This window comes from Fringilla coelebs (genome assembly GCF_963513975.1).
Source record: "Fringilla coelebs genome assembly, chromosome: 11".
NCBI classification, from domain to species: domain Eukaryota; kingdom Metazoa; phylum Chordata; class Aves; order Passeriformes; family Fringillidae; genus Fringilla; species Fringilla coelebs.
Genome location: NC_140037.1, coordinates 12,380,751 through 12,404,715, shown reverse-complemented (window position 1 = coordinate 12,404,715; position 23,965 = coordinate 12,380,751). Strand labels below are relative to the sequence as shown.

The window sequence follows — 23,965 nt, the reverse complement described above, 5'->3', positions numbered from 1 at the left end:
TTATTTTGATGCCAGGGAGCAGTCTATAGTTTTTGACTATTTTTTTTTTTTTTTGTAAAATATGTTAGGCAACATATTTTATATGTTTATATGTATAGAAGAGTAGCAGCGACTTTAAGGCTGATTGAAGCAGCCACAGAAAAGATCCTGGGCTTTACCTTGACTACCTTTCAGGTACTAGACCAGAGCAACCTTTTTGTACAAGCAAGTTCTTTGGATGTGATTTCTGAGATGGAAATAAAAGTTAGTCTGCTGGGTTCAGCCCACTGCCCTGAAGTAAAACTCAGTGACAACTGTTCTACTTCTCTTTACTAATCCTCTGGGCTAAGCAGTCCCCTGGGAACCTGTGTTTGGAAATCTATTAAGATTTCACAAGTTGTTCAGCAATTTCAGGAGTAGCAATTAATGATTTGCAATGTCTCTGAAAACTGCAATTTAAAATGAGAATGAGAAGACGAGAAAAGTCTTTCTCCTTTACATTTATAACAGACAATGTCATATTTTCTGTAATTTTTCGTGCTTTCTATCCAGATTGAAGTGCTCCTTTCTTTGTTGGGTCAGATGTCCCTCTAATGCGCAACTAGACAGATTTGCACAGAATTTGATCTAATAATTTCCTTTTAAATACTACTTGATGTATCTTTTTCTACTTGAATGTCACAAAAACCTTCAGAGACTATTATGTAGATTTATGTAGAAATGTATTTTAAGGGAACAGTGACAGGCAGTGAGTTTATGCTATATTTGAGCTGTGTAATCTAAAAATTGGAAACCCCATTTGCCTTTTAGTGAATTCTTGGCTTTGAAAGTCTTACAGCAGATAGATTTTGCTGGAACTTTATTCTAGGAGTACTGCTCCAGCAGAAGCTCCTTCCAATATTTTAATCACAGCAAAAAAAAAAAGTCTCTTAAGAAATGCACTACTTGGTGGAGAGACCAGGAAAATTACCTGCAGCTTGCAATGTTCAGAATTCAAATGCATTTTTGAAGCTGTCAGAAGTTTCTCTGCTCCTCTGTTTCTCTGGGGTTTGCTTAACATCTTCTTGCTTGAAAAGTATATTTTCCTGGACACTCAATGCATTAATGGGAGCTGCAATCATCATGAGCACAGTGGTTATGATAGTTTTGTCTTAATAAGAGTGATCTCATCATGGACATCATTTAGATGGGGTAAATAATTCCCAACACATGCAGACTATAAAGACATTGGGATCTTGTTATAGGCTGATGTCATGGGAAGAACCTAGTCTCTTCAGCAGGAACTCATCAGTTTATAAAGGTCTCTAAAAGACGTCTGACTTTGAAGTAAGAAGAAAAATCAGGGTGGGAAAAACTGGTGTAAGTTCTTAAGTCTCTGTGGGCTTTGACCATTATTATCAATAGAATCTTTCAGTTGCTTATGATTGCAAAATAAAAGAGACTGTAGGCCAAATTAATAAGAAAACCTGCTTTTCTTTTAGTTTTGTTTGTAAAAACAATCCATAATTTATAAACTTAGTCTTTCAAACAAAACAGCAGCAGGAGTTTTCTTTCCAGAATTCTGGCACATTTGCTGAAGCTCAAAATCACTCTTTTTTTATTCTTTTTTTTTTTTTTTTTTTTTTTTACTTCCTTATCATAATTTACATAGTGTGAAGTGAGTGAGAAGGGCTACTGGTAGGATTTTGTTGCATAATTTTACACCTGGTTTGCATTAATAAAAATGAAGTTAAACTTAGTGGATAATCAGTTCTGATTGTAAACATCCCCTAATGCTTTTTAATGTTGTCATTGGACCATTTTTGAAAGGACGCCACTGCCTGGCTAGATCTGAACCCAAAGATTTTGTGAGACTTGGCTTATGTGGATTTATAATATGGCACTCAAAGCAAGGAAATATTTTCTAATAGCACGGAATTGAAAACATGATCTCAGATATGAAAACTCAGCTTTCTGGAACATATCATCATTTGGAGTAGTATATGTGTCTCTTTTAAATTTTTTTTTTGTTAACTAAATAACCACATTTAAAGTCTAATCTTCCTTTTCTAGAGAGACCTTTGTGAAGATTGATTAGTTGGTGACTGTTGTCCATTAGGTTATGGATAGCTATGCAGCCATAACTATAAATACTTCTACATAATGTCTTTTTATTTCACTAAGGAAAAAGCTGGCCCAAGAGCTCACTTTTCTTGTTTGATGTTTCTATAACACTTCCCATTCCACCCTAAGTACACTAAGAAAAGTTTGTGTAGAAACTATTTCAGTCTCTATTGAACTGCAGCTACCACAAACTGCATTTAGCAACATAAAAGCTGGCCACACTGCCCCATACTTCAGTACAGGAAATGAAAATAAATGCCACGTTAATGTCAAGCTCGATGTGTTAACTGTTCCATTTTAGAGATGTGGAACAGAAATACCCCAATACATAAACCTTAAGCATCACTAGACTTCTATTTATACCTCTTTAATTAGAACTCAAATTCATTGTCCCATCCTAGCTGTTGGCAGAGGAGAGAACTGAGCTGGGGAGAACCAGGCTAGAGCAACAGTTCTGTCTAAGGAACATGAAGTGACTGGGAATCTGTGAAAAGTATAAAATGTACCTTTGGTACATGTGAATTTCTAGAGTATACAGCAGTGAGTTTAATGCCAGTACAGTATGTATCTGTATGACCCCTTTTAAAAGAGACTTGGATTTTTGCTGTTTGCATCAGTGGGAATAGAATACAGTTTTAATTTATTGTGGCCTTAACACACCTGATTTTGTGGTGATGTGATCCTGTAACAAAGCAGAGAGAAAGAGGAATTTAAATCTATAGGAGAGAGATTTGATCTTGGTGGAGAGATAACCAGCCATGGGTGCTGTTTGTAGTAGTTAGCTACATGTTATGCTTAGTGTGGTGTACTGTCTCTGTCTCTTGAGCTGAGGTCACTTCAGGACAGACTGGGAGTTTTTACTTTAAGTGGTAGTGCAATCAGGCTCACTGCATTTACTGAATGAACTATCATCCAATGTGTCTACATTAAAAACTGTTTTGCAGGGTTAAGATCAATTACTTGTTTTTGCTTTGGATGCTTTGCATTCTTGCTCACGGTTGGGTTGGTGTTATGTGAGAAGGGAGGGTTGTGGGTTCATACTCATATACTCATGTAGTTGCAGACATACTTTACCCGAAAAGTAAAACAGTCCAAAACCTCAGATCAAAAGATGAAGACATTTTTTAAACCTCTAACAAAAGCAATAAATGGAAATAAGAATTAACTTTGTCAATTTTCACCCCTCCCTCAATAAATCACTAAAATCTTGGCTTTTATCTTAGATGGATAACACAATAGGCACTAGAGCACACCAACATTACGCAAATACTTCATGTGCTATCAATTATTTTGGAAGGAGTCATCATCTGAATTGTGAAATGCTTTGACCTTTTTTTAAATGAATAGTGTAGGAAGAGGAGAGTGTTAGTTAGGCTGACACATTGTTTCTCTTGTACTTCTGTGGGTATATTTCAAAGTATTCAGAAGAACACAGCAGTTAATAGGGCTCCTGCCTCCATACTCAGACCCTCCTGACCTGTGGAGTCATGTGGAGCCAGAGATGACCCTGTTATGTGAAAAGGGGATAGAAGTGAGCAATAAAATTTAGTGTGCTGCTAAAAAGCATTTGGATATTATGAAATCAAGAGAATACATTCAATGGGGATGCAGCTGTGCAACCCTGACAGTTGATGACTTTCAGTCTTCAGCTAGTAGGAAGGTGAATGCCCCTTGATGGAGTTAGGAGACCAGAGCAGGCCCATGTGCCTGGAGTGTGTTCTCATGGAAAGGATTCTCCTAACAGACTTCTTGTAAAATGAAAAGATGGCCAAAATGAATATACAGGATGTGATGAAATAACAACAATAAGTTTCATTATAAATTTCCAGATATATTCTGGATTTCATGTACCTACTGATTTGATGTACCTACTGATTCAAAGTGATTTACTTTAAACACTCATCTTTGCCAAGGTTGATAGTCTCCATTTTAGTTAACACTGCTAGCCATGTGTGAGTTACATTTTCTGAAAACCATCTCATTTTCAGGCATTAGCACAGATTGATTCCATCAACATTCCCCCAAGTATTTTGATCTTTAGAATATGTTTTGCCCAGAAAGCAGTAAGTCCTGTACTGTTCTCTCAGTTGACAATGCTTGATTTCTTCTTAGGTTGTTTTCGATAAATGGACGTCAATGCTTTAATCTTGCTGGGTAGGTGAAAGCTGAATTAAATTGGGTATTTTCTAGTCTGACTCTTATGTCTCAGTATTGATTTCACAGCAGGCAGTCATACACTGAACCCAGATGGGCACATGGCTTCAGACTTTGTCTGAGGCGCCAGCAGCCACCTGCAAACAGGGAGCTGAAACGAAACATCTTGACCAAACAGCACCCTAGGCAAACCATCTTATTTTATTATCAACTTCAGAGTTTATTAATTTATCAAACCAGGTCAAAGTGATACAACAAGTACATAAATAAGTACTGCAACAGACATACATCTCATGAAGAGAATGCAAAACATGACACTATGTATTTTGTTGTCTTTAGTGACCAGAAACCGGAAAAACGCAACACTGCATTTTACTAAATGATGCTTATGACTGTTTTTTGCTTTTCTTAAGAAGTGTTTATTATAAAATAAATACACAATCTGGATTCTACCAGTCCTGTCACAAATCCAAAAGAGCAGGTTGCCATCCTCATTAAAAAAATTTACAAACACTGTACACTTTCCACTTAGTCTTTTGCCACCAGCTACTGCTACAAACAGACGATGCCTGTTAGGTGAGAAATCAACTGCTGGTCTTCTCACCAGAACACTACAATTCCTCAGAACCTCTTCCTAAAGATTTAGAATAAAATTTTACAGTCCTGCAGCACATTTCAACCCAGTAGTTGCCATGTGCAATCAGTGCTTCTCATGCCAAACTGCTTCTTCTACAGTTACACTGCAGCACTGCAGTGAGGTCTTAGGGCCTTTGTTTGGATATGCTACACACCTTTCCAACACCAGGACAGGACTTATGGAAGCTACAGTCCCCTGGAAAGGTGGCAGGACAGTTCACTTAGTTCTTTTCATGAACAGTGATAGAGGATTTCTCTTAGCCAGGTGTTCCTGCATTTCAACTTGCTGCACTTTCAAATGGTCTGTATGCCCAAATCTCATCTGCTCTCTGTCCAGGCCTAGGGACAGCAGGGTGGTCCTGACATCACCCTGGATGTTTTCTCCTAATTCCCTTCAGCCTTTCCTTGACCTTCATGTCTGTTCTCCTCACTTGCCCCTCTTTGTTGAGAAGCCCTGCATCCCACTCCTCCTGAGGCTCAGGCAGCATGGCCAGGCCCCGGGGGCCATAGAGAAGCCTGGTCCTGAGGCCTGCACTGCTGGTGGAGGCTGCCAGGGTCTGCTGCCCAAGCCAAGGATCCCCTCACCATGGTGAAGCTCTGCCTGAATGGGCTTTTGGCATTCAGCACCAACCCCTCCCACAACTTCATCCCTTTAGGAATGTGGACACCCTTGAGTGCTGTCACTGGCAGAATGACAAACCTCAAAATTCTTCCTGTCACTGTTGATTTCACTCCCTGTGAAGCCCCAGCCCCTGGCTCAGGCCATTTCCATAAAGCTTTGTTTCCTAGCTTGTGTTTGAACAGCACTATTCCTGTCTGCTTGTGGAGTAGAAAATGGGAGCAAAAGCAGGCAGAGTCACTTGCATCTTGGGATTTAATCCAATATTGCAGCCACAGGGCAGTGCAGGATTTTGGCAAAAACAGTTCTCAAATTTTTGTAATTACTCTGCAGACGAAAGTCACTTCTCTTAAACACACTACAGACGTATTATACTAAATTTAACAGAATCTCTCAGATTTGAGTTTTTTTCCTGAAGATAACAGTTGTCACAACAAGCAGCTGCTTGTTGTGCTCTACAAGCCTATAGCTGTTTATTGTTTGTCATGGGAGAGAGCTATTCTTGACACATGAGAATTGAGAGTCACCCTCAAAAATGAAGGTTATGTTTGTACCAAATCAGAACAAATAAATTAAGTTCTGTCACAACTTTTAAGGCATTATTAATCGTGAGTTTTAATGCTTTAGGTGTTTTGAAAATACTGCAATACTTCACCACCTTCTGCCACGTCACTTTAGAAGGTGGTTTACTAGCCAAGAGCATGTGTAAATAGGACCCAGAAGAATGAAGTTGTTAGGGTTATGATAGGGAGCTAACACTTTTAGAGAAGTGGGTGGAAGAAACAGTGAAAATCACTTGAAAGCCAACATTTGCTCCAATTGCTACAAAAATATATTGATTGCCACTAACACCTGCTGTTCAGTTTATGGACTTTGTTTGCTCAACTACAAGACATCATCCCAAAGGCAGGCTGCAAAGGAGTCTGTTAGTTTAAATCTGGTTTTTATGTCTCCAACATGAATATTGTATCACTCCTATTTTCTTCCACTACTACAAGAAATCCATGAGTCATTTCAACACCAGAAATGGTACACATTCAGGACAGGATATAATGCTCTCCTCCATAGCTCCAGCACATTTATTAGGTGTCCTTCTTTTCATTAGTTTGAATAACTTGCCAAATAATAACAGTAAAAATGTTCTGTTTTCTCTTTTTAACTTGTAAAGAAACGCAACTCTAGGAAAACACAGTCTTTCTCCTTCCCCCACCAGTTACACAGAGCCTTCTAGTCTTTTGGAGGAGATATTTGAACAGTTGACACAGACCACTACACATAAAGCAGCAAATTTGCTGTGCATGATGTGAATAATTACTGCATTATAGTTTTGGGGTTTAGGGCAACTGCTGACTTAAGCAAAATAAGCCTGCAGTCCAGCTGCAGATCCAATTTTTCAGAAGTTTTCTTGTGTTTTTCCCTCCAGTGCTGTCTCCCTTAACAGTGACCCTTTTCAGACTTTTCAAGGTACAAAACCTTTACCAAATCCTCGAGCTCAGTCCTGCACACTCTGCTTTCACACATTTGGCTGATCTGAGCTTCTCCCTCGCTAAATATTTTCCATTGGCCTGAAAACAAAAACACAAAGGAGACAGATATTGACTTAGAAAAGGGCACAGGGACTTTGAAGAAATTTACAAGCACTCTGCAAACCAACTGATTCACAATGGTCAAAGAGGGAATGTCCAATCCTCCCATGGAAAATATTCGAAGCATCTTACAACCATGTAACATATTCCATGCAAAATAACTTTGTTAAAAAAATAAATATGGATCAGAATATTACTATTTTCTTTAATTAAGTAGCCCTGTAAGTTGGCTCTATTTATTCAACCATCTTATGACACTGGATACCCTGGTAAACCAAAGTATTTAAAAGCTGGGAAGCAACACAGCCAACCGTTTCATGTGCTGTAAACTCCTCCTACCTGTGCCTAATACAAAGTGTGAAGGAAAATAATGTTTCTACACATTTATGACAGTGGGAATAGAAATGCATGCTGTCCTGGTAACTAGAATACTACTGCCTACTAGAATACATTACAGATAGCAATGACCAGCTTATGGAAGTCTGACAGCAAAAAACTAGGGAATTTTCAATATGAAAACATATCTGTATTTCAAGAGGTCTGTAACAATTAAGAATATATTATTTCTGGGAAAAAGACTTTTTAACTAGGAAAAAGTTATAGAAAAAAATGTCAAGTTGTAATACAAAAGAACTAGGAATGAAAAATATCTATATCCTATTTCAGTTAGCAAATTAGCTGAATTAGTAATTGTTAACTACTGTCACAATCCCAAACTGGATGAAATACAAACACCAAATTGAATCAAGAGTGGTAAAAGTAGTACATGTCCTTTTATAAAATACATTTTAATAATGAAGGTGTTGTTAAGAATATAGGAGTAATCTTTCAAATACAACATAAGTGCATGTAGAACCCTTTAAAAATACCTGATTTTTTTCCCTTCTAAATTACTTTCTAAAACACCGGGGTAACTTGACATGTTACATAAATAAATCCAAATTCTGCAGCTGTGCTGACATTAGTCATATTTCAGACTTAGACTAGCATGGGCAGAAAAGATCCTGTATTGTACTTTATCAAAACACAAGAGACTAAGACAGCATGTACATGAACTACTGTTATATGTATCTATATTTTAAATCGCTGTACTTTGATTACTTAAATCTCAACTTATCAAATATTGTGCTTATATACTGGAGGAAAATTCAGTACATCCATTTGACTGGGATGAGTAACAGAGAATGTTTTTCATGGCTGTGATTATATGGAGAGTAGAAGCCTCAAGAAGTCAGAATTTTACTTACTAAGGGTTGTCCTTGTTATCAGCTTGAAGTAAGGAAGTCCTTCAAATTCTCTCTTGGACAATTTTTCAACATAGAAGTGATGCAGAATCCCTTCAGCAAAGAAATGAGAAGTGCATGTTACTGGAAATGTGCCCATTGTTCTAAACCTGGGGTGCTCTCCTGTCTTTTTGTAAAATTTTCAGCCTATTCTTTTTATAATTCTGTTTCTCCATCCCTCTGTTTTTTTTGCTATTCCCCTGTAAAACTATTCTCCTCTGAAACTGGGATTGCAGAGAGTTTGTCAGGGGTGTGAGAATTAGCCAATTCTTTTCCAAAACATTGAATCCTTCATAATTATGAATAAATGTAAGATTACAACAGAAGCCAGAAGTCCCAGTGTCTTGGAGAAAAACAGCATAATTCTGCAGTCAGATACCATTTTGAGCCAGCAGGCAACATAACTGTCAAATCATTATTAGGCTTTGTGGCTTTTTAACACACAGGGTAGTTGTGAGCCACCCAATGCTCTGTGATTTCTTTTCTGCTCCCACTTTGGCCTTGGCTTTCTCCCTTTAAGCATCTAGAGATGTATCATTTCCATGCAAAAGGGTGCACTGTGTGAGGGTTTCCCATGAGGATCATATGCTTTTTGCTTAAAATAGATAGAGATGATTTTTATGAGGCTGGAGATAATTTTTATTACACTGAAGGTTCATGATTTGCAGTAGTGCTTGGGCTTCTAAATGCTTCTCTATTTGGTTCTAATTTTACCAGTTAGTCTAGTAAAAGATATTGTTTCCATCCTTAACACATTTTTTGCCCATATTCTATATGCACCATCATGGATGTATCATCACATGGCAGATGGGCAGACTGATTTCAATGGAAAGCTTTTTGGTCCATCCTAAGTAAGAGCCTCCAGGCACTTATTTCAAACTCTACTACCCATTTATCTGCAATAAATTACACAAAGTAATACTGAAAACCTGTTTGTCATTGTGCTTTTGCTCCCAATGAAGAGTAGGAGTTAGCAGAACTACAGCTTTGTGTGTTTCTAATGAGTTTTGTACAGGAAAATTCGAGTATGTTGGAAGTGGCTGTAACAGTGATAACCTAAAGAGCCAAAAGAACAGCAAAATGCTTGGATCTGTAAACTGTCCTGGGATTTTAATGGAAGATGATGCACTGTTTAAAGAAAGAACTTTCTCAACTCACCTTTTCTAATTGTCCACACATGTATTTCTATTTGAGGTGGCTTTTCAATCTCTATTGCAATTTTCCTGATGGTTTCTCCTTCCTCTGTGAAAATGGATTCATAGACAGGAAATGTCTCTTTCCCACAGAAGTAATCTTTGTTGTCAAAGGTTTGACTTGGCACGTCTTCTGTTTAAAAAACAAAAAGGACAGAGCACATAGTACAGCTATAATCAAGTCCTTCAGAATTTACTAGCCAAGAATGGTTAGTTTGAAAGTAGAATGTTCATTTGCATGGTCACACAAATCTATCTCCAGCTGTTAACACAGACACTTAACCGTGTTCTGCCAGGTTCTGGTAGCCTGTCCATGGTGGTAAGACAGTATTTATATTTGTAATCCAGTTTCCTAAGGAAATGAGCTGTGTACAACAATGTGGTCTGGTAGACTCCACAAGTCTTGAACCTGTTGTCTACTTTTCAAGCATATTTGAAATTATGTTAGAAATCTCAGGGTAGTAAAAGAACTAAATGAAAATTGGTGGTTGGTTAGAGTGAAGAGACCCAAATTAATGTTTTGCTGAGGAAAAGAATCTATGAGGTTTGCATTTTGCTTGGCAGCAGCCACATGGCCAGTGCAAGCCTGGGCCAGCCACAGCACACATTTTTTCTTGCCCACCTGGTAAAGTTGCAGAGCATAAGTAGAAATTGTAATTTTTCTGTTTGCAATTGAAAGTTGGGCAGGAATATAAGAGAGATGATGCACCTTAGAGGCTCAGACCACTTTTTGTGGAAACACCTAACAAGTAATACATCTTCACATGTACAAAACAGACTGCAGGAAAAGGTTCAGGTTTCTTAAAATTGGGTATATAGGATCTCAAAAAACAAGGCAGTAACCTCCTTTTTGCCATTAATCTTTCTATTGAAGCCTGTTAGCCAAGCTTTGTTGGCTGTTCTTCCAATGAAATCTGTGGATCTCTGCTTCACAAGTATCCAAAAGACTTAGATACACACCTCCTGCTGCCTACTGCCTCTGCATCATGGTTTTTTCCCAGTAAGCAAGACTAGCAGGAGAAGATGGGAAGTGTGCATTCTACAAATGTTTCTACAGTGGCTGAGCAGCTCATTTCCTCAGAGCATTCGTGCCCAGTGCATCACCAAACAAACACAGAAATGGGTACATAAGGGAACTCTTTAAAGGCACATAAGGGAACTGGACAGTCCTTTACCTTTTGTATAACATGAAACATGGCTTTTCATTTGGCAAACCATCAGCAGAATCCTTTTAGGAGATTTTTCACTAGCTGTAACCATTTATTTTAGTAATGTCTACATAAGTTTTGTCATTAGTACAGCATAGACACAATGCTAAATCTGTGATAAGTTAGTATTTATTTTAAGGATTAAGTTATGTTACTGACACCAATCAGAGTTATGAATCCTTCTGGTACATTTTAAAAAGCAGAAATTATGTTATCTCCATGTGGATTTTAGAAGCTAGAAAATATTTGAAGGTTCTGTTGGCACTGTAGTATGGGAAGGATGGGAGTCTTTTGGCAGTAATGAACTTTCTGTATACATTTCTGTAATACTCTGAAAATGAGCATCGAGAAGTTGTGTTAACAGCAGAGAGAAAGGCAGTGACTGCTAAGGACGTGTGCCAGCAGCATGTCCCCTGTGTGAGGAGCAGCAGCAAGAGGAGAGGTGGCCAGGCAGCTCTGCCTGCCTCCCACTGAGGCCTCTGCACACACTCTGGAACATGGCACAGCTGCTGCTGTTCACATCAGAGCTTGTGATCAGGAGGCTTGAGCCAAGCCCTTTAACATGCACAGCAAAAAGGTGGTCTGTGATCAACTTTGTTTTACCTGGACAGACTTTACAGCATTTTCCTTCTACTTTCTGAGGGTATTTGCAGGGATATTGTTCTGGACAGTGAATTTTCTTACATTCTTGTTTGGTGATGTTGCAGGTGCACAACACACACTCTACGACTCCAAAGGCCCGGAGATTGGGATGCCAAGATTCACCATGTGAGTAAGTTTTGCCATTTGAAACACAAACTACAGAAGAAAAGAAAAAGAAGAAAAAGTTCAAGTGGAAAAGGTATGTTCACTTCCTACCTGTCTATAAATATTCATTTCATTCATGCACATTGTTTAAAGTAGTGTCTCCATACATCATCTGTTAGCAACTCAGGCCCATTTCTCTGCTTTTTCATTTTAACTTGTAGTTCCTTTATTTAAAATGGGTCTGAGCCCATGGTCACCATTTTCTGAGCAGTTTTTCCTTGATGCCAACTCTGCTGATGCTGATGTCCATTAAGTTTTGAGGAAAATAGTGAAGGTCAAGTGTCTGACTATCTCCCCCCAGTTCATGCATTTCAGTTATGCATTAACCAGCTTAGAAAACTCACTCCTTCCCCTCGTATCCTCTGTCCACACACAGGACACAGACTGCTACAGTGGCTTTGGCTGCACTTGAATTGAATTTGGAGATGACAGGTTCATGTGATTTGAGTCATCTTCACAGCTCCAGCCCTTTCCTGGGCACAGCCTCTGCAGTGAGAGCGATGCTATCAGCTGGCTGGATTAGTGATACCTGGGCCTTTTATTGCTTGTACATGAGAGTTCTGCTATGTAGCACACAGAAAAAAACACAGAATACTTGCAAAATGAAGTTAAATTCCTTTGTGGAAATATGTATGTCAATAGGTATATAAATTCATTTGGCTTTTGGAATCACAAGAAAACTTGAAAAGATTCATTAGGGACTGAAATTTCATTCCAAAAGCTTCTAAGAACTTCAGAATATTTATTCATCAGAGCCCCTGGGAGTCAGAGAAATACAGCTGACACAAAGAGAGTGGAAAAATCCATGCCTGGTAGAAGCCACTTTGGGTCACCCAGCAGTTGATGGGAATTAAATCACTTTACACCATGTTTCCATTTGTCCTATAAATCCTACTTCTTTCTTTTTAAATATTTTATAAACACAAAGAAAAATGCAAACTAATCCTAACAAGGTGAAAGAAAGGGCACTGCCTGATTTCTAAAAGCAACAAAAGTGAAGCTGGGATATGTTGTAAATATTTCCAATTCTTCTAATATGCCATCATTTTTATTAATGTTTTTTATTTGTAAAGTATGTTCCTATTTTGCCTGTAACTTTCAAAAGCAATTTAAATTTTATCTGTAATCTGAAATTTATATCTAACTGGTAACAGATGTAACCAACTGGTTTATATATTTTAGTGAGTTACTGAGTTTTATGGGGAGTGTTTTTTGCAATGTCTTTCATGAGCTTATGCTATCATTTCATTAGTAATTTGCTACTTTTTAACTCTTTTTTTTAAGACATGGGATTTTTTTAGAGATAGGAAACAGTTTTGTTTCTCAAATAAAAGTAAAGTTTCATTTGTAAACTAAGAACATGGGAGAAAGAACTATAAATGAAAAAACTGGTAAGTACTCAGCTGCTCAACAGGCCTCTTACATGCCTAAATAGCATAATATTGCTAATTTGTATGCTTCCATGGACTTCTTTTCCCCCAGCCAAAGTTCTCCAGGTCCTTTATGGACATAAATACTTCCTGAGTTTTCCCTGACAGGTGAAGGGATAATGCATGACATTGTACAGATACATACTCTCTGTCTTTTAAAGGTTTTTTGACACAGAACAATTAAATAAATACTCTGAGGCAGGAGATGAAGATTGTAGTAGAAGCCAAATACTGGCAAATAACTTCTAATTACCCTGTTTTTAGTGCTCTTCATGCTCAGAATGAGAAATCTGTATCCACACAACCACACAGTATTTGCATGTCAGAAGAGCTGTGAGTTTGTTCTTTAACTTGTTGAAATGTGTCTCAAGGGACATGTGCATTAATTACTAAAACACTTGTTAATTGCACAGGAACAAAAGAAAACACATGGTCAGCATTCCTGTTTCCATCATGGGGATCTCTCAGACACTCTCCAGGCAGTGAGTGTCTGAAGTTACACTGCATCCAGAAATATGCTGCTCGTCTGTATGTCCTTTATTTGCTGAAATAAGTCAGTTAGAAACTCCTTTGATGATGTCTTCATGTGCAAATTACATGTCAAAGACATTGCACTGTGTGGAGATTCCTGCTCCTAGATTCACCATAAAACACTGGCATGATCTGAATGCTTTTTCATGCTTGTTCAGGTGGATAATAAAGATCCTATAGCCAACATTCCTTCTGTTAGTTAATACCTTAAAAGATTAGTTGGCCCTAATACAAGGGATTTTAACTCTTTGTGGTAGTTTCTAAGTATGCTGACTGGTATTTATGGATAGATGCTCTTCTAAGCATGTGTTTTTACAGCTATTTCTTTTATAGCTTCCTAGGCCTGTTCCTGCAGACCTCTGTTCACAGAGGTACACCCCCTGTGGGAACTGAGCATTCCACCCTTTTTACTATACAAAACCTGCTTTGCACTAACTGGTGAACCTGTATGTTCCCTTTGTTTTTGTCCTTCCTGTAGAGCATGAGGAATATGACACTTGAATATGGTTTGCCACATGGGCTTAAAATTCTGCTGTCCCATAAATGTAGCATGTCGTATATTCTATTAGCAGAAGGCACTAAAAGATTCTTTACAGTGAGAATCATTACATTGGTTCAATTTGCCTCTCTACAGCTCAGGCATCCAGTATAGGCTAATTGCCTACTCTGCCTCTTGTGCTAGTCACAGGGGAGGGAGATATCCCTTGTATCCCATTGTCTCAGGAAACTTGTTTAAGATGGGGGAAGACCCAAGATTGTCTTTCCATGAGAATAATTTGCTAAGTCTCAGAGGCAGAAAACCTCCCAATACTGTGGCAAAACTTTATGGTCTGAGATTTGCAGGGCAGTTGAAATATAAGCTGTTTGCAGCTATAAAAGTTACAAAATAGGAGAGAGTGTAAAGAAAATAGCCACAAACAATTTCCTCCAGGACAAGTCACTGTGTGAACAAGTTAGTGAATCTAAAGGCATTGTGGTGTCCTTTGTGGCACAAAGCACTGACTTCCCTGGCAGCCACCACATGAGCTCTCAGAATTATGGGGCACAATCCCACAAAGTCACTCAGAGAGCAACACTGCTTTTGCAGAGTGAAATGCAATGTTGTACATGTAGGCAGACCTGATCTCAGTCAGGAAGGAATTTCATATCCTCCATAGCTTATTGCTTTTGCCTCCCTCGTTTGCATCAGATTTCTCAATACCAGTGCGAATTTTCAAGATTCTGCTGTATATTTTGAGAGGTCTTTTTGAGCTCTAGGTGAGTGATCCTGGCCCAGAGCAATCCTGGAAGAAGTGCTTGTGTTTACCTCGTCCGTGCCTGTGCTTGTTGTTGATGACGATCTGTACGATGGTTCCGGAGGCCTGCTGGGGGTCGGGCAGGACTCCGCGGTTGCTCCTGGCGCTGGGGAATCGGGGCACGCTCACTGCCTGCCTGCCAGAGCTGGGCGACAGGTCGTAATGGGAGCGATGGTATGAGTGCCTCTGGAGACACAGAGAGAGCAGGAGAGTAAAGGTCTCATTCCAATGAACAAGGGCTACGAGTAGGGAACGAGTACTGCTGGACTAAAAGTAGGTGTAGTAGTGCATAGCATGTTTTCTAAAAACACTGCTTCTTTTCAGAGAATCATTTTCCAAAATGCCAATGAACCTGAAGGTTTCATATTACAGCCGTTTATAGACATGATTCTTCTCACTCTCCCAAAGATCTGCTGGTTCATGTATTTAAGTAGTGCACCTAATGCTTAAAAGCCCTTCAGATTCTTTCCAAATGCTGTTACAAAAATAATCTGTTGAGCAGTTAGTTGTTAATGGATACTTTTATCACCAAAGACAGTGAAGCCCTATGGTAAATATATGTGTATATGTGACTGGGAAGCAAGTATTTGCAATTATTATTTAAAACCAATTCTTGCATAGCAAACCAATACTGTCAAATTTTATTCTTAGAGAGCATATAGAGAAAAAGACAAATCCAGATACTTCAGGAGCTCTTGCTCTAATTCAGCATTATTCATGAATTCAGGTTGAGTGAAAGAAACTTGTTTTGAGCTAGATCTACAGAACCCAGAATGAAGCAGTAGATATTCAGACCCATTATCACCCTCTTCTCTTTTTTCCCAATGTACTGCCATGCACAGCGCAGCAAGAAAGTATGTGTTTAAACTGTAGGTCCCACTTACAGCTTCCCTGTTGGCTGGCTGCCGGAATATGTCTCCATCAGAATGTTCCCACGATAATTCTCCATCTCCTGTACATGAAGCAGAACAGTATCCATTAGAGGAGTAACTGTGCAACACCTTGGGAGATACAGAGGGGAAAAGTCTCACCTGGCTTTACAGCTGTATTAGGGTCTAGTCAGTAGCAGAGGAGTGAATATGAATATCAGCAAATTTTGATAGTAATATACTTGGCCATGCAGGGAGCAGAAACTGACTCACAGTTTCCTCCCCATGAGCTGTGCCAGATCTCTGCAAATATTTTGTTTAGGTTTGCATTTCATAGAAAACACAGTGGTGAGATAAAAGAGCTTCTGCCATATTGAAAAGGACAAGGTAGATTATGAGATAAATGATCATTTTACCATTTTTAAATAAGAGCAGTAGACAGGAGAATACATTTTAAAAGCCCTGGATCACTGCAGACAGTGGGTCGCCTCTAGTGCATAATCTGATGTAATCTCACCTCTGCTGTGGAAATGCTAATGAACTGGTTTCTCATTAGTGACTGTGTCTGAAGTGACTGATTTCTCCAGTGTAAGGCTGGTTTACTGCATAGCTATGTTTGATACTTTGAAAGTCAGATTGATTTTTGTAACTGGAAGAGGCTGATTTCAGATAAAGCTTAAATAACTACCTGGTAACTGACATCAGGCAATTAACAAGGATTTTCTTTAATCAACTGTCAGTGTATTACATTTAAAACAGTATATCACTGTGTTTCTTCCTGGGAACAGAATTATCACTTTGCTTGTTTGAGATCAGGTGGCATCACAAGCAGCTTGTCTGGCAAAAAGTTTCAAGATTTGTAAAGATACTGTGGAGTAACATGGCAAAGCAGCAAAAAATGAGGAACAATCTCTGTGAAAAGGAGAACTGCAGAGAGATCCTCATCCTTATTCTGTCTGAGGTGACGTGTTCATGCAGCACAGAGCACTGCCCTCCTGAGAGATCAGCCCAGGGCCTCCATGGTGCCACACAGAAGTTAATTACCACTGCATGGTCCCCAGAGGAAGAAGCTTTGTCCTCTGCTGCACTGACAAGACTACACAGCTTCTGTGCAAAACTCATTCCTTCAAATTGCACAGGGCTCTCTCTGCATCCTGCTGCTTTATTAGCACTGAGGCACTCTCAAGTACCTTCCTGCTGGCTCAGCCCTCCACTGCTCAGAGCTTTTGGTTCAGTTTGTGCCCTCAGCCAACTCTTCAGGCCAGGGGCTGTGGGACTATGCTGTTTTGTGTTTCACAGCTCTTGCACCATAGGGAAAATTACACAACCAACTAGATAATATTCCTTACTTTTACCATGCAATAGTACTGAGTTCAAACAAGCAGAATATCAAAAGAATGCAACAGCACAAAGGTGCAAGCAGGGGAGATTTTCAAAGCATCCTGGCATCGTTAATACTTTGAGTGGCACTTCTGAAAAGCACAGGTACCTTTAAGTGCATATCTGCATCTTTGAGAACAGGCCATAGATGCTTAGATACCCTGAAAGTGGTGTTTCAAGTGCCATAATACTAATAGTGAGATAAAATACATTTTAAAATTCTCAGACATTTTAGGCTTTTAGACAGTTAGGTTTAGACATTCAGAGAGGCTGGGAAGGCCCCTAGAATCAAATGTCCTGTGGGTACAAGATCTAAAATGCAATTGCTAATAAAATACTGAAGTCACCTGAGTATTGTCTGACACCTAATTTAAATTGGAGTAATTGCCCTTGCCTCTGAATTGAAATTCTCGTGTCTTGCACAACTTGAGTAGGTCTGCTAACTTGTCAGATAGCTCATCTTTTATTACACAGCTTCTCTACCCAGAGTAACAGCAGCTACTTCAATACAACATTCGAAGCCTTGATTTGTCTCATTAGGGGGATGCAACTTTATCACCAGAGCATTCTCACCTTGTTTCAATTTAGGAAAACAAAGGTAGCAATGTTACCTCGCTGGCACTCACAGAGTAATTTCCCAACATGCCTTGGATTGTAATTAAATGGGAAACTTGGAGACAGTGTCCTGAATGACAGTGCTGGTGCACAGATAAGGCTCTGAAAGGGGAAGAATAAATTCAGAGCCTGTCCTTCTGTGACTGGGCTTGAACGTACCTCTGCAGACTGGACAGCAGGACTCCGGAACAGAAACTGGGAAAGAGCAAGTTAACTTGGGACAAGTCTTCAATCCACAGTACACATTTCCTTCCTGCCAGTAAAATACAAAAGGGAATTTAGAAGGAGTTTTTGATTGTCTGGTACTGTATATTCTTTTTTTATGGACATGCTTAAATCTGTGTTTACATAAATGCCACTCTATGCAAAAAGCAGAATATTAGATTAGAACAGTCTGTTCAGTGCTTGGCCTATGAAATATGAAATTATTAGTTCATAAAGAATATGATGACGATTTTATGAGAGGCAGTAGAGAACTGCTGGTAGTTTATACTGAAGAGCTGGTTGGATTGAGAGGGATGCTTTGGTTCAGACATGCTCTGAAGAGTCACTGGGTGACTGCTCAAATATACTGGATTTGAATTGTGACATCTCAGGAATGGCTCTGTGGCTCAGTGCCAGCTTAGTGTTGTCCCTTCCCAGCCTTGGGGCTCTTTACTTATCAGCTCAGACTAAATGAAATCAGTCATTGGTTTAGTGCCATATTTTCCAGTTAGGTTGAAGGGAAATATTCTATATATGCTAAGCAGCAATATTTTACCTGCTGCCTGTGCACTGTAAGCTCAGTTGCAGCAGAGGCAGGGTATGCATTATGCACTATGTTTAAGAGGTCATCTGGCATTTATTTACCAGGTACTGCACACTCTCACCAGCTCTGAGCACTCTCATGAGTTTCATCATTAATTCTCAATTCCCAGCCTTTGCTATGCATTGCTTATATTTCAGTGTCATATCTTCTAGAAAGGAGAACTGGAGCATAGACAGAGCAGGGATCTGTCAAATCATGTTACTTACTGAGCAGCTGCACTGGGCACACTGGTTTGCTTGCCTGTTTTGGAAAAGCCCCTCAGCCACAAACATTTCTCCGTGGTGGTAGGTGGTGCCATTGTATTCACAGGATTTCCCAGTGATTTTGCTGCTTACTGAGAAAAGGGAGTCTTCTGGAAGCAAGGGGAAAGGAATATTTCATGCAAATGTTCTTGAAAATTCACAATGTCATAAATACAGGGGAGGAAAAACTTCCCTTCTCCCTCATTTCTCTTTATTATGAAAGGACAAGTTCTGTAATACTGCAAAGTACAAGTGATATGCTACCATCTTGCTGAACTTTGGTAAATGGCACTTTGAGGTGACTGTCCCAGTTAATCCTAGGATGCTGACAACCAGCTGCAATGCCAGCACTAATGGCCCTGTCTCAGGCTGCTGTGTTTTCCCTTGTTCTGTAGCATTTGGTGTTAGGACAGAGGGGTGTGGTTATGTGCCTACTTGCTACATGTAGGTGGCTCTTTCATGCTTTAATGTAAAAGGCATTAGGTACTGCAGGCACACAGAATCCCACTATCAACAGCACTGTTCTAGCAGGGTTTCCCCCCTTCTTAGTACTGGCTACTGATACTGGTTTTTTAACAATGATTTCTAGTATTATAGCTCAGAGGGCACTTAATTGCAGGTTAGCAAGTTGTGCCACAGGGCATGGATCATTCTCTGCCATCCACAGGCACAAACCTTTTGGTAGAGGAGCAGTAGTAATGATGATGGGACTACCAAGAGAGAGCTGTGTACTGTTTGTTCCTAGTGGCTTTCACAATTCATTGCTGCTGCTGTTTTCAAAACGGGCAAAACTTGTCAAAGGCAGATGTCAAAAGCCTACCAAAAGTTGATTTTTCTCTGACATGCACTAATGCACTCTCATTTTAATGTCAGATGTGCAGATGAGGAAACCTTGTTTGCAGAATTTGATGCATATGACAAAGTGCACCATATGGCAGCATCAATTCAACTCTGAAACCTCCTGCTTCAACTCAGGATCATATTGAGTTCTTGCACCACATGGGTTAAATGTTTTTCTAAGACATAAAGCTATCCATGCCTTATGCTAAAACATCCCCTAGATTGTTTAGCTATTAGCAGTTGATAAACTGTGCAAAGGGAGTACACTCTACCCATGAAATGTAAGTTACTTGATGCTGCTTGGGCAGTGAACCTGGCACTACATATTTATATTCACATTAATTTAGCATCTCAGCATGGGAAAAGACATTTCAAACAAGGGCTCTGTAGAAGTAACAGTGGAGTGTTTGTTCTCTGGAGCCCAAATCACAGCAAATTTCAAGGAATGCAGCTGAAATTTCAATCAGTGGGTTTGGGCTTTCATGTAAAAGAAACCTGACCTGAATATTCAGGTTTTCCTATAGTCCCTTTCATTACCTATCAGATAAACCCAGAGTTGGTTTTTTTTTTTGAAAGAATGACACCAGAGAATGTACATTTTTCAGCTGTGAGCTCAAGTGGAAAAGCAGTTCTCTGCTGGTATGCACTGCCATTAAGTTTTTTAGTCATTAGGTTTTCCATAAAAGCATATATTAATTACATTGGTCCATCAAATATTAATACTTTAAATGAGAAATGTCAAATCTGTCTGTGGAACATACATGTACTACAGTATTTGGGAGTGTATAGGGTCAGCAAAGTCCATTCTGTAGGAGACTGGAAGAAGTCAGCTGGTCAGGGTCCCTTGCCTGACATTTCATTGCCTGACACACTTGGTATTTGCACTCCCACAGCTGAAGCACTGGATTCATCATTATTTCAAAGCAATCAAGAGTGTCAAATGACACCTTTCCAAAATCTTATCAAGAGTACAGAGTCCTGACAACATCTGTGTTTGGCACAGAAATGCATTGCTTTTGGCACTTACTGTGCGGTTTGCTAGTAATGCACAGTCTGGAATAGCAAGGTGTAAGCTCTAATTAAGAAATCCTTCAAAAGTCATCAGCAAAAGATTCAATTGACAAATTCAGCTACTATTTAGGCACAAATATTGGAAAACATGGATAAAGAGGCACTTTTCAGGACTGTGATGCCTCCCAAAACTTAAATCTCTTTCTTGGGTTTTCTGAGAGTCATCTATGGAAAGCAGGAGGAAAGACTGACAAACCTTTAGTTATCTCCTTGCCCCTTGAGCAACTGGAAGAGCAGAAGACTGGAAAGAAATTAAGGATGGAGAAGTGAAAGGATAACACAGACGGTCCTTGACTGGAGACAAGGCCCTGTTCACAGAGCCTCTGCAGGACATTGCTGTGCCCATGTGGGATTCCTGTCCAAAAGCAGTGTGTGGCTTGTGGTCTGACATTTCCTAAAACCAATACCTGAATGACTCACCATGACTCTTCAGTGTTGGATGAAGAGAGACAATTTTACTGCAGATTTATGTTGGTATATGCCACATCACTCAGTTCTGTTGGAAATCACCAAATGCCCTTAAACTGTGGCTTCTAAATAAGGAAGGAGGACAGTGAAACTTTTATTGCTTGGAAAATGATGGCAGAGAGAGTTGCACTAGGTAGTTGTTTTCATCTGTATTTCTTTTAATCCATCACAGAGGTGGGCCTGTGACAGCTAAATCATTACATGCAGCCCAAAACACATCTACATCTGCCTGTCTGGAATTTGGGATGAAATTCTATGGCTATTTTAAACCAGAGAATCACAGGATCATTAATATTGGAAAGGACCATTAAGATCGTCAAGTCCAACTTTCAACTTAGTACCACCACCATGTTCACCACCAAACCATGTCCTCAGGTGCCATACCCACGTGTTTTTTGAACACTTCCAGGGATGAGGCTGCCACCACTTCCCTGGGCAGTCTGTTCCAATGCTTGACAACCCTGTCTGTCAAAACATTCTAAACATACCTAATGTAAACCTGCCCAGATGCAACTTGAGGCCTTTTCCTCTCATCCTGTCACTTGTTACCTGGGAGATGAAACTGACACCCACCTCACTACAACCTCCTTTCAGGGAATTGAAGTCTTATTTGATTAAATAATTGTAAGAAAAGTCAGTTTCAATTACAGGACATAAGACCATGATTTAAGTCCTATGCACAGACCTGTCCATATGGTTATCTTTTAGCACATTAAGTGACTGTACATATTTCATTATTGCACAGAGTCAGGTCTTAAAAAGTCTTCAGATCAAGATCACATTACTTGTTATTGCAAAAAAATATATATAGTCATATATTGGAGATGGCATATTGAAGAGCACAACTGATCCTCTCCAAACAAAGCATTTGCCTGGAACTGCAAGGAAGATTTGTTTATTTTTTTGTGTCCAAATATAATTTCTGTCTGGTGCAGTTTCTCTCTCTAACTTTGCTAGTGTGTGACTGATTTTCTTAACTCAGACTTGGTTTCTTTTCTAATGCTTTTTAAATCATGGGTAATTAGAGGAGTTCAGACTCCCCCATGATATCATATTCTTCTGTAGAATGTGAAATTAAAGTCATTGTGGATTGTTTTAATAAGTGCTACGTTTGAGCTTTGAAAAATTTTGTCATTAATACTGATATCAGCATACATTATTCTGTCCCTTAGAAAAAACAGGTTAGAATCAGATTAATTAACTGCAAATATACTGCATTGCTCAAAGCTCTATTTGTAAACCTTGCTTCCCAATCAGTACTGTTCCCAAAGCTTTAGCCGGCATTTTAATGGTGCTGACTAACATTGCTTTAATTAACTGCCTCTGTAAAGTACCAGGCAAACCATCTGTGTGAATCCTTTTAATTAAGTGGGTTCAATCTAAGGGTTTTTCCTGGCATTCTTAGCATGTCAGTGGAAGCAACATACAATGTGTAGGGTAAAGATGTTATAGCATCATTGTAAAGGAAATATCTCTGTTTCTGTGGATGGCATTTATTCTGTAAGGGCTCAGACTTCTGTATAGAAGTTGAGAGGTCATGCTTATATTTGCCTACAATTTTAGTGTGATCAAGATAAGGCCATGAGTCTGCAATATGGATAGCAGTGCTTTATCACCAACATTAGCATGAGGGAATGGCAGGAGCCAAGAGGTACAACCTGGGTTTCACATGAACTGATCTGAATTTGAATTTATCCTGTAAGTAACTTTAGAGATTAAATCTGGCTGAAGAAATCCTTCAGATTTTACAAACAGACAACAGAATACAACTGTATCAAAAGTGGATTATATTCAAAAAATTCTTTTTAAAAAAGCAACTGGAGAATACAGTGGCTATGCCTGAATCCTTGTATCCAAACATTCTTCTCGTCCAAACATGGGATTCTCTCCAGCTTCTTTTGTCTGCCTGGGCTGTTTTTCACTGATGCCCTATACACACAGGGTAAATTCCAGACTTGATGAAGCCAATAGAAAGGTTTCTTTCAGGATTTAGCCAACATACGTGCTTGAATGCTGCTTTTCTGACACTGATGCTTGTACTGTGCAGAACTGTTGATCTATACAAACAGGATTTGTATCAACTAAGACCTGTAGTAAAACTTGAAGTGAAAGTCAGCTATGAACTAGAAGTGCATACAGGTATAGTTCACAGATTTCATGAACTGTGGTTCATTTGACAGAGCATACTGCAAAGAAACAGTATGGCAAAAATTTTGCCATGAAGGGATGCTACCTCAGTGTGAACTGCAGCACCAGTGCTTTCCTGATAGTCTGACAAAACAGTGTTGGATATGAATTTCATAAACCACAGACATTTTATGGAAATTTTCTGGTTCAATGGAATCTGCTCCAATCGCATATTTTTTCACGAAAGCCTGTCTGGGTTCCTGATGCTCTCTCTGCCCATACCTGAGGTGTCCAAGGGCTAAGGTTTGAGGGGAGAGTCAAAAATGTACACATACCCGACTTTCCAGTCTTCTGGGAGAAACAGATTGTGTATCACATGGATCACAGTCAGTTTTGGAAACACCATCTTTCAGCTTTTTATGTTTACAGTTCTATTCCTTCCTGGATTGTTATAAAAACTTGGTCCTGAGATGCTTTACCCTTACTTGGATATAAAGCAGAAGAGCATCAGTTATTTGCTACTAATCCCTTGAATAGCTTAGGCACATTCCATGGGCAGTTCCTGATGTTTAAAACATTGGTAATTTCTGCAAAAGCATTTATGTGCAGAGTGAAAAGCAGTAACCAGCTATGAGCAATCTAACCTTTTGGGAAATGGGAGATGACTTATTTGAGGAATAGCTTTAGGATTCAAGCCTTACTACAATCAATCAAGTGCTGA

General features: G+C 39.3%; 1 protein-coding gene across 1 annotated transcript in view; it reads right to left on the bottom strand.

Moving 5' to 3' along the window:
* Positions 1 to 6,925: 6,925 nt before the first annotated feature.
* CHRDL1 (chordin like 1) overlaps positions 6,926 to 23,965 on the bottom strand; it is a gene marked incomplete at both ends in the record, with an annotated part of 32,600 nt that continues 15,560 nt past the window's right edge. Inside the window, 8 exons of the mRNA XM_084213145.1 lie at positions 6,926 to 7,056; positions 8,325 to 8,414; positions 9,519 to 9,686; positions 11,365 to 11,559; positions 14,836 to 15,010; positions 15,709 to 15,776; positions 17,848 to 17,941; positions 18,703 to 18,848. Of these exons, the coding sequence (XP_084069271.1) occupies positions 6,926 to 7,056; positions 8,325 to 8,414; positions 9,519 to 9,686; positions 11,365 to 11,559; positions 14,836 to 15,010; positions 15,709 to 15,776; positions 17,848 to 17,941; positions 18,703 to 18,848 (1,067 nt within the window). The remainder of the gene's footprint in view (positions 7,057 to 8,324; positions 8,415 to 9,518; positions 9,687 to 11,364; positions 11,560 to 14,835; positions 15,011 to 15,708; positions 15,777 to 17,847; positions 17,942 to 18,702; positions 18,849 to 23,965) is intronic.